The sequence below is a fragment of the Silurus aristotelis genome (assembly GCF_946808225.1).
Source record: "Silurus aristotelis genome assembly, chromosome: 18".
In the NCBI taxonomy this organism is placed as follows: domain Eukaryota; kingdom Metazoa; phylum Chordata; class Actinopteri; order Siluriformes; family Siluridae; genus Silurus; species Silurus aristotelis.
In genome coordinates this window covers 20,042,489-20,053,695 of record NC_139591.1, presented here as the reverse complement: position 1 = coordinate 20,053,695, position 11,207 = coordinate 20,042,489, and the positions used below count along the sequence as shown (strand labels likewise).

Genomic DNA, 11,207 nt, shown 5'->3' with positions numbered 1-11,207 from the left:
AGAACATTGCTTGGGAAGCCCGATACTGCACTCTTACAATGGGTTCTTCACAGGTTCCTCATGGGCACTTTGGAAAGAGCTTAGAAATATTTCAATATTATATAGATAACAGGTGAGCAAAAAAAAAAAACTGCTTATAACTGAAAATTAGTAAGTTACAAAGTAAAAACACCCCTTCCATGTGAACCCTGGGTCAATCTTTCTTCCGAGCTTTTCCACATATCTGCCTTTTTCACACGAACCCTCCATTTCGGACCCTCTTTCTGTGTCTGTTGCAGCTTTTCTCGGTCAGTCTGTGCATTTCTTTGGCTGCAGAAAAAACTCCCAGCATGCCTTCAGTCAGACAGAATGGCTCGAATCTAACCACATTTTGAGTGGACCCACACGAGCGTGTCTGCGCATGAGCCTCCTAAAGTTTCGGAATTGTGCGTTTTGGTGTTCTCTCGGATCGATGTGATTGAGTTCTGCGGTGCTGTAATCATCGCTGTTCGGTCCACTCGAGAACGCCCTGTATTTTTCACAAGGCTCTTGCTTTTTCGACACGACGAAATGGTAGAATCGAGAACAAAAGAGTCGCCGGGAAAACATCTTAATGATGGCCTGTGCTGATGCTGCCGTAGCCCAAAAATAGGAGTCCAACTGCTTGGTGGATTAAAAATAAAGAAAGAGGCAATAGCAAATAGCACAGGAGCCATTGTGTGCCACCAGAGAAAGCCAGTTGCTGCTGAAATAGGCAGGAGGTTATTAGAGTGCACCTGGAAGACCTTTGAGTGAACATCCCACTGGGCTTCTCCTAATGACACTCACTTCATAGCATCAAATAAACATAAAGAACGCTTCAGGCCATCTCTCTGACGCATTAGGTATATGTCAGAATTACAGATGTGCATGCTGGTCATTTTAACAGTTGGGTTTGACTAGAAATGCGGATTTAAATTTCTGATCTCACAGCAAACATACTGCATGAGACCACCGTTATATTATTTGGGTATTATTTAGCTATTTGCTTTGTTCTTAGCTATTACCTAAGTCCCTACAAAGAGGTCCCGCTTCTCCAATCAATAGTAACCAATCAAGCCACACTTTCTACCCAAAATCACAAGAACACATCAGATTATCTTTTTTTTTTTTTTTTTTTGAAAAGTCACTGTAAGCAATTAACTCACAGTTGCTGCCACTTATTCCTTTGCAACCAATCCGATCTCAGTTTCTTGCATAACACCACTGCAATCAGATCAAAATTTCTGCCCCAGTAAAACTGCAACCAATCAGATCACAATTTTTGCCCTTAATACCACTGCAACTAATGAATCTCCATTTCTGCCCCTAATACCATTGCAACCTATCAGATAGAAAATTCTACCTCTAATAGCACTGTAACCAGTCAGATGACAGTTTTTGCATAAACATCACTTTAACCAATCAGATCACAGTTTCTGCCCCTAATACCCCTGCAACCAACTTACTCTCAATTTCTTTCCCCAATACCTCTGTAACCAATCCGCTCTCAGTTTCTGCCCCAAAGACCACTGCATATTGATAGCTCACAGTTTCTGCCCCTTAATACTACTGTAACCAATCAGATAAAAAAACTTTGCCCCTAATACCCCTGTAACCAATTAGATCACATTTTCTGCCCCTAATGCCACTGTAACCTATTAGATCTGTTTCTGCCCCTAATGCCACTCCAACCAATCAGATCAAAATAATTGCCCATAATACAAGTGTAACCAATCAGATATAGGTTTCTGCCCCTAATACCACTGTGACCAATCAGGTCACAATTTCTGCCCCTAATACCCCTGTAACCAATCAGATCACAATTTCTGCCCCGATTACCGCTGTAACCAATCAGATCACAATTTCTGCCCCTAATACCACTGCAACCAATTAGATATAGGTTTCTGCCCCTTATACCACTGTAAACAATTAGATCACAGTTTCTTCCCCTAATGCCAGATCACAGTTTCTGCCCCTAATGCCACTGTGACCAATCAGGTCACAATTTCTGCCCCTGATACCTCTGTAACCAATCAGATTACAATTTCTGCCCCTATTACCCCTGTAACCAATCAGATTACAATTTCTACCCCTAATACCACTGTAACCAATCAGATATAGGTTTCTGCTCCTAATGCCACTGTAATCAATCAGATCACAGTTTCTTCCCCTAATGCCAGATCACAGTTTCTGCCCCTAATGCCAGATCACAGTTTCTGCCCCTATTATATCTGTTTCTGCCCCTAATGCCACTCCGACCAATCAGATCTAAATATCTGCCCATAATACAAGTGTAACCAATCAGATATAGGTTTCTGCCCCTAATACCACTGTGACCAATCAGGTCACAATTTCTGCCCCTAATACCCCTGTAAACAATCAGATCACAGTTTCTTCCCCTAATGCCAGATCACAGTTTCTGCCCCTAATGCCACTGTTACCAATCAGATCACAATTTCTGCCCCTAATACGATTGTAAACAACCAGTTCACACATTCTATTTAAATGATCAGTGTAACCAATCAAATCACAGTTTCTTCCCGTAACACTGTTACCAATCAACTTACAGATTCTGCCCAAAAACATAATGTTTAAATTAATACATTTGTGAAACCAGCAGACAAAAACAACACACAGATTTTTAGATCCACACAGATATTTTGTTTAGTCAGACTTCATCGGTGGGTCATTTAGAGTATTCGGGTTGTGCGTCTCTATACAGCCTTATCTGTACACACACACACGCTACGATGAAAGGAAGCTCTGTATGTCTCTGCGCATGTGTGTGTGTGTGTGTGTGTGTGTGTGTGTGTGTGTGTGTGTGTGTGTTTGTGTGCACGTGCAAATGCATGTGTGTCCCTTTTACCTTCAGCACCCTGACAGTGTTGAAATGGCAGTGCTGAGAGTGTAACTCACTGATTACTCGCGTCAATACGGCTCGTTTGTAGCTGCGCTGCTGAAAGCAGATGGGTTTATAATCTATAATTCACACTGATCTTAATGCCTAAACTCCTATAGCGATTCGGCATCACTGTGAGGAAACAATGCTAACGCGATCCCAAGAGTAAAGATGCTCCGTAGAAAGAAAAAAAGAAAAGATAAGCAATTGAAAGCGTCTTGCACTGCATAATAAATAACGCTCAGTGTACACAATCCGAACAATTTATCGCCACTCCAAACACTCCGAACGTTTTACGAGCGCCGCTTCACAGTACGCATCGCTGTTCGCTCTAGCCTTCGCGTGGACATCATTTCCTGCTGTCCAGATTCTTTCTTAGCGTATACGTTACTGCACACAGGGTGTAATGCACTCCCACTAGCTGTTATGTCTGTTATGCACTACAAATATTCATATCCTTAATCTGTATTTGGGTTTAAACCCAAAGTCTGTGTGGCATAAATGTTTTTCTTTTTTTTGTGTGCCAGCAATAAAGTGATCCTGAAAAAATCCCAGTCCTGATACCAAACCTGTTCTCTAGTGCACTAAAACAGCTCCATAAAGACATCATTAACACAGGCTAAAGCAGAAGGTCTTCCCCAACTCACAAACTTAGAGGCACACAATTGTATGGGATGTCTGTAGACAAATAAATAAACAAATACATCTTATCGTCCACAAACTTTTGTCCATCTAGTGCAGGAGTCACCAACCTTTTTTAAACTGAGAGCTTCTTCTTGGGTACCGATTCATGTGAAGGGCTACCAGTTTGATACACACAGTTTTCAGTTTGATCTGAAATAACAAATATGCTCAATTTACCTTTTATTATATGTAAGAAGCCGAAAGAAAGAAATATTATTAATAATTAATGATATTCATCTATGCGAAGACACTGATCATGTTAATGATCTCTCATAATAATTATCAACAATGATTTAACAAAGTAGGAAACAGCTATTTTTAGAAAAAGCCCACGGGCTACTCATGTGGTCCTTGCGGGCTACCTGGCGCCCACGGGCACCATGTTGGTGACCCCTGATCTAGTGTATATCGTGTCTCAGCTGGACACCTTGTAAACAGGACCGATGTGCATCTTATAGGGACCTGTAACGTGTTTGTTTACAAAACGGCTTTTTGTTCATTCGGAATAATGCGAATCGTTTGTATTCTGTTGCGTCCATAATCTGCATAGGAAAATGCGCACACTACTGAGGGGAAATGCATGTCCTAATGGGGTTTGGCTTGTTGTTAGGATTCCGGATAAAATCTTTAACCTTTTCCTCAGAGAGACAGAACTGAGGAAACCTTCGAGCTCAAACTTTTCCTCCCCCTTGCGACCCGTTTTCTCGTTTGTTGAGAATTCGCTTACTCATTAAAAACGTAATGCGCTACGCAACGGGAATTAAAAAAAATAAGGCAGGCTTAATCTTCTCTTGCCCCCCTTTTTGTCTCTACCCACTGCCTATTCAGCCTATTCGCAAAATAAATCCTTACAGTAGATATCTTGTCTTTCTTCACATCCAGTAACCTCCATCATTTCTGTCATGTGACCTTCCTACTGCAATCACTTCACTGGAGTCGAATACGGATCTCATATTTAGGCATCTCGTATTCACATCTGATCACGTGATCAGCATACGTTTGTATCACCACACATCAAATGAACGACATGGCACTGAGGTCTGAGCGCGGTGAAAGCTGATATCGGCGACCTTGCTCCCTTATTGCCTGGATGGTCGATAAAGAACCTAAACAGACGAAACATTATCATCATTTCTTTCATGAACGCTGAAAGACCAATCCCTTTCTGATTATATCCCGCATACCTCTTTGTATCGCACTGTACCGGCAGTTTCTCTTATACACACTTGAATCTGTCTGTTTTGTTTACGACCAGCCTACAACGATTATAGATAGATCGGATAGATCTGATTTCAATTACCCGCTAGGTCCTTGATTACGATTTTTAAAATATGCTGCTTGATTTTCTACACCGGCTGCTCTGACAGCTCTATCTGTATTCAAGCATATCATCCTTCCTAGAATCAAATTTCAGGAAATATTTATTTAGCATTGATTTGTGGAAGGAGTCTCCAGTTTCAGTGCTTTATTACAGTCCGGTATGGAAAAGTCTTCAGCAGGATGAGCTTTGCTGGGATTTTTTTGTAGCTGATAAAACGTGAGTGACATAATTTGCTTTACATGACATGAAATGTAACAATTAATGGATAAAAATGACATGCCTTTTTATTTTTACGTAAATTGTTACAGCTCGAAAATCTGCCACTGTATAAGAGGAAGACGACACTTCATTGTGTGCTGTAAAAAAAAAACTATATATAATTATTTATACATTTTTTGGTCTGGAAATAGCATTAGCATTAGCATTCATTTGTGGAAGGAGTCCTCAGTTTTAGTGCTTTGTTACAAACTGCTCTTTGTGCTTTTTTTGCTAGGTGAAAGAAGCTGATATTTAAAGCAGCTACTGTATAATGTAAGTGACTTCAACTTGCTTCACGTCATCAAATGTAAGTATAAATAGTTAAAAATTACAAAATTATTACAGGTGGAAAATCTGCCATGGCATTGAAGAAAAAAAACTATTCATTTTGTGCTGTTAAATAAAAAAATCATATTTCAAGGTAATTAAAAGAAATCTTTTTCATAAATGTCATATGGATCATTTAGACGTCTTCAATTATTTCCTCTGTCTATTCACTTACTCATCTTTAAATGTTACTCAAGAGCCCAGCAGCAGGTTCGTGGTGTTTCATAGATTAAAACTCCTCAACAGTTATGCTCACACTGTTGTAACCATGGACTTAGTGCTGCGAGACCCCCACACAAAAAAATACAGCATTAAAACACATTGAACTGCTCCATGAACAACCTCATGGCCAAAGTGTGCCAGTAACTAGTGGCTACACACTCTTTTTATTTTACAGCCTCTAAATAACCCAACAGCTCTCTAAATGTCCAAAGCACTTACAAAGAATTCTCGCCTATCTGCCGTGCTCTTAGTGAAAGTTCGTTCAGCTGTCTGCTCGCTTCCACAAGTCTTATATAGAACGAATCTTCGAGTCATGAGCCTGCTTCAGCAGAAATAGCTAAATAACATTACGGCTACAAAAACGGCGTGTCCGTGTGAATGTAGAATCCTGACTGGGCATGTTTTATAGCATGATAATCACCCAGACTCATGATCTTGGACTTAAAAATAGCTGGAAAATTGCGCTCCATTCTAGACTCAATTTGCTTGGGTGGCATTTTGACTAAAATAAGAACAATTAGGACGATGTTGACGTCATTATGCGTAGTTCACATCATTGTTCACGTCGTTCTCTGCACATATCTTACTTGTCGCACTACGACACTTTAAACTCTGGACTCGCACAGCACAGTGCACTTAACATTTTATTTTATACCACACCATACCGCACACGGACACTTTACACCACACCATACCGCACGCGGACACTTTACACCACACCATACCGCACGCGGACACTTTACACCACACCATACCGCACGCGGACTTTTTACACCACACCATACCGCACGCGGACACTTTACACAACACCATACCGCACGCGGACACTTTACACCACACCATGCCGCACGCGGACACTTTACACCACACCATACCGCACTTTACACCACACCATACCGCACACGGACACTTTACACCACACCATACCGCACGGGGACACTTTACACCACACCATACCGCACTTTACACCACACCATACCGCACGCGGACACTTTACACTACACCATACCGCACGCGGACACTTTACACCACACCATACCGCACGCGGACACTTTACACCACACCATACCGCACGCGGACACTTTACACCACACCATGCCGCACGCGGACACTTTACACTACACCATACCGCACTTTACACCACACTATACCGCACACGGACACTTTACACCACACCATACCGCACGCGGACACTTTGCACCGCACCGTACCGCACACGGACACTTTACACCACACCATACCGCACGCGGACACTTTACACCACACCATACCGCACACTGACACTTTACACCACACCATACCGCACGCGGACACTTTACACCACACCATACCGCACTTTACACCACACCATACCGCACACGGACACTTTACACCACACCGTACCGCACACGGACACTTTACACCACACCATACCGCACACGGACACTTTACACCACACCACACTGCACACGGACACTTTACACCACACCATACCGCACACGGACACTTTATAGACGATCACAAAATCACCTTAAATTGTTTACCGTTTTATCACTTACTGCAATAAGCATATTCTGTATATACATCTTTTTTCTCTCATATATATCTCATATATATCTTTATATATTCGTATATTTTATATAGTTTTTATACTTTATTTATCTGCCTTCTTTTTCTTTGTTTAATTTTTTTTCCCCATCCCATTCCCTCATGCCCGGACCGTCGTAAAAAGCTTTTCACTGCACGTCGTACACTGTATGTATGTGTATGTGACAAATAAAATTTGATTTGATTTTGATTTGTATATGTGCTTACTCTGCATCGATGCAGTAATAATCGTAGCCTACCGACTGTCACGCTAGTTTAAAAGCGTGGCAGACTGATTGCTCTTTTGCACAACATTTTGTTTACATTTTGGCTACTGTTCACTTTGTCTTGTTATAACAGGTTTACTGGCAGAGCTGTTTTGTGTTTTGTGTTTTGTCCTGCACTATCTTGTGTTGTCTTTGCACTGTTTGCACCAGGTTGCACACATGCCCTTTTTGTGGCGAGGACACTTACTAGTCCTTAGCCCTGTGTTTTCTGTTTCTGTGATTGTTGTCTATGTAGATTCAGGGTTCTGGAGGAACGTTGTTTCATTTCACTGTGTGCTGCGTCAGCTATATATGGTTGAAATGACAATAAAAGCTACTTGACTTGACTTGACTTGATTTGAAGCACCAAAGCAATTGATAAAATGCACCCAATATGTTCAAATCTGAATTCTGGGTATATTTTGGCTTTTATGAACAAACTGGTAAGCAAAAACTGAACAAGACACGCACATATGTAGGGAATACCACTAACTAAATAAACCACGTTAGCCGTTATCAACCTGAGGTGCTGATGCCTGCCAATGCCAAGGTGAACTCAGCTCAACCAATATATATTGCAAAATGTTTAGTTTTAAAGAGTTGAAATATTCACACAATACATCAACTCTTTACTATTTAATTTGAGTTATAATTTAATGTTTATACATTTGATAACATTAAATTGTTTGAAAAAGTACACTAGAATATTTAGACATTATGAACCTCTGCCAAATATAAACTGATGCTAAAACAGTATTGACTCATCGATGTTAATGCTGGACTGTTAATACAGCATTAACCTCTTCAGCAATTCTGTTGGATCAGACCACACGGGCCAGCCTTTGCTCCCCATGTGCATCAATCTGCCTCGGCCCCCCATGACCCTGTCACCAGTTTACCACTGTTCCTTTCTTGGAACACTGCAGACCGGGAACATCCCACAAGAGTTGTAGTTTTGGAGATGCTTTGACCCAGTCGTAATCATTACAATTAGACCCTTGTCAAACTCTCTCAGATCCTTACGCTGACCATTTTTTCTTCTTCTAACACATCAACTTTAAGGACAATGTTGCTGCCTAAAATATCCCTTAAAGATAGGTGTATGTAACTACTTAAATACAGTACCTGACCGTTCCCGGTGCTTTTAGTATTTACTAGTGTTTATAATTTCTAAATGCACTTGATGTCTGCTGTGTTCTGCAGTTTTGTTTCAAGTTTGCAACATTCAGGAAGTGCATTCTTGGAGCAGATAAAATCAAAAGTGAGTTCACATACTGTGTATCTGACTGCTCGTATTCATGAATGAAAATGTATCCATGTTCAGTATCGGATTGAACCGAATCGCTGACATGATCATTGTAATCGAATCAAATCGTCAACACCCCTAGCTAGCATCGTGTTTGCATTTCTGTAGTCTTGTTTCCACCCTTTTGTCTTTTCATTCTTATTTTACCTGATTGCATGCACCTGTTTTGGATTAGTTCAGGATTAGTTTGTCCACTTATCCCCCTGTTGTGTCTGTGAAAAGTGGCAAAACATGCCCATGTGGTGCTTGTCACCATGGAAGCCAAAATGCAAGGGTAGACTTGTGGGACAATAGTGAGGACTCGTACGATTCCTTACTCAAACTTGCGAAAACAAATGAAGCACATACGACCAGTGGCTTTTTTCAAATCAATCCCAGTCCGTAATAAGAAAATTAGCATATATCCTATAGATGTTTTACCACATGACCGAAAATGACAATGTTTACCTTCATTGAGGCTCATGTGGATGGTCCAGTAACTCTGCAGGCACTGCAGCTCCTTCTTCATGCCCCTCTTGCAGTGGCACTGGTGCAGCGGGCTGTCCTGTAGAACCTCCAGCGCCACCTGGCACTCCTTATTCTCCAGCATGGCGCTGCGGTCTCTGCCCACCAGGCACTGGCGCATGATTCGGAAACGTGAGCTGCACTGGGCGTTCTGGTTGCACATCTCGCTCGCCCGTAAACAGTCCATGGGGGCTGTCCATTCGGCATTCTCGAAAGGGACCACCTTATCTGGTAGAGAAGAGACAAGACATCCGATCAGTAAAACGGTGTGTATTCTGTTGTTATGTGTTGTATAGGAACACAATGCTCTGTGTGTTGACTGTGGTTGTAAGGCATAAATCGATTGCATCACACATCGAATCAATCACGACATGGAAATGACAGTGTTGCCATTCGTTCCTCTTCATATGTATTCTTTTAACCCATTGTTGAAGCCATTGCTATGGAAGTAATAATATTTTGAGTATATTTTGTAAAATCTGAGAAAAACCTGTGTTGCAAATCAAATGTAGGAATTGGAATGTAAACAGTTAGCCAGTGATCTAGTATAATGTCATTTGATTGGCTGTTAGATTTAGTATGATAGAAATACAACCCTGCGAAAGTCAGAAGACACTGGACTTTGAAGAAACACAGTCTTTTGAACTACACGAAATTGCACGGTTAATTTGTAAGGAAAGTAAAGATCCTACGTTTATTTTTTATAAACAGTTTTTCAAACGAAGAACTTTGGATTCAAGACGTTTATTCACTGATGTTTTGTGTTGAGTACAAACGAACCTTAAAGTCTTGGGCTAGTGAGTCAGCTTGTTGCACTCACAACCCATGTAGACCCAGGTTCCACCCCTTCCTCTACAGTACTGTGTACCAAGCAAGTCCCAAAAGTGCGTGGTGTTCGACTATACATTATTTATCAAAACCGTATTAAACTTCGGGATAGAAAATTTTATATCACTTTTATACCATTTATCCTTGAATTACTATTTGAATACTGAATGATATCAAATATTTCTGTCAGCTTTGTTCAGGCAAAGAAACTCATTACATCACTTTCTAAATCTGTATTTCTCAACTTTTTTTTTTTTTTGCGATCTCTGGTTGTGTTACCTCGCCTCGCTCATTAGCAGTCTGGAAATGGATTTGCCGTGAAGCCGCTTTGTGACGATGAATGTTGTTAAGGGCGCCGAAGAAACTAATTGAAAAATGAAATATAGCTAGTTTTACATTTTGTTAATGACTGCAATTTGTGTCGATGTCGATTTAAAGTGTGTCCTGGGATTGCGATTGTAAATTGCACATCTTTTCAGCATTGTGGAGTTTCTCTGGTCGGCTAAAATCCCTTTGCTAAAATAACCTATAATATCATCACAAGCTGTTCAACATTGGAGATGTTATCTAATGCCAATTTTGAAGGGTTAACCGAACACTAGAGATTTCACTGTGTAGGGAAAAGAACGAAGGAATGGCGGAAGTACGGAGATTCTGTTTACATTTCCATCTTCTTGTTGACGGATTTATCCAAAGTGATTAACTGAGACAAAATTCTACTCAGCAGTTGAAAGATACAGTTAATTGCTCAAGCAGCATTGCTTGGATTTGACGTTTAACCAGTTAACCATTCAGCTACTATCTAAGGACTTAAAATTTTCTTTGTTCGGCTGATGCTTTTATCTGAAGCAGGTGACAGCTTAAGGGGCTTGCCTAATGGCCCAACAACCTTTCAATCCATAACCCAATACCTTAACCACTGAACCACAACTGGTCTTTTCCACAGGGACCATGCTTACATTCACACTAAAATGCTGATCATTTGTATTTCACTTTTTACTAAATAATTTAATTTCTTACGGAAAT

The 11,207-nt window shown here is 40.8% G+C and overlaps 1 protein-coding gene across 1 annotated transcript in view; it reads right to left on the bottom strand.

The window, feature by feature from the left end:
• The window catches only part of gfra2b (GDNF family receptor alpha 2b), a 91,901-nt gene that overhangs the window by 77,697 nt on the left and 2,997 nt on the right, over window positions 1-11,207 (bottom strand). The window contains exon 2 of the mRNA XM_083568795.1: window positions 9,297-9,581. Within this exon, the coding sequence (XP_083424921.1) occupies window positions 9,297-9,581 (285 nt within the window). The remainder of the gene's footprint in view (window positions 1-9,296; window positions 9,582-11,207) is intronic.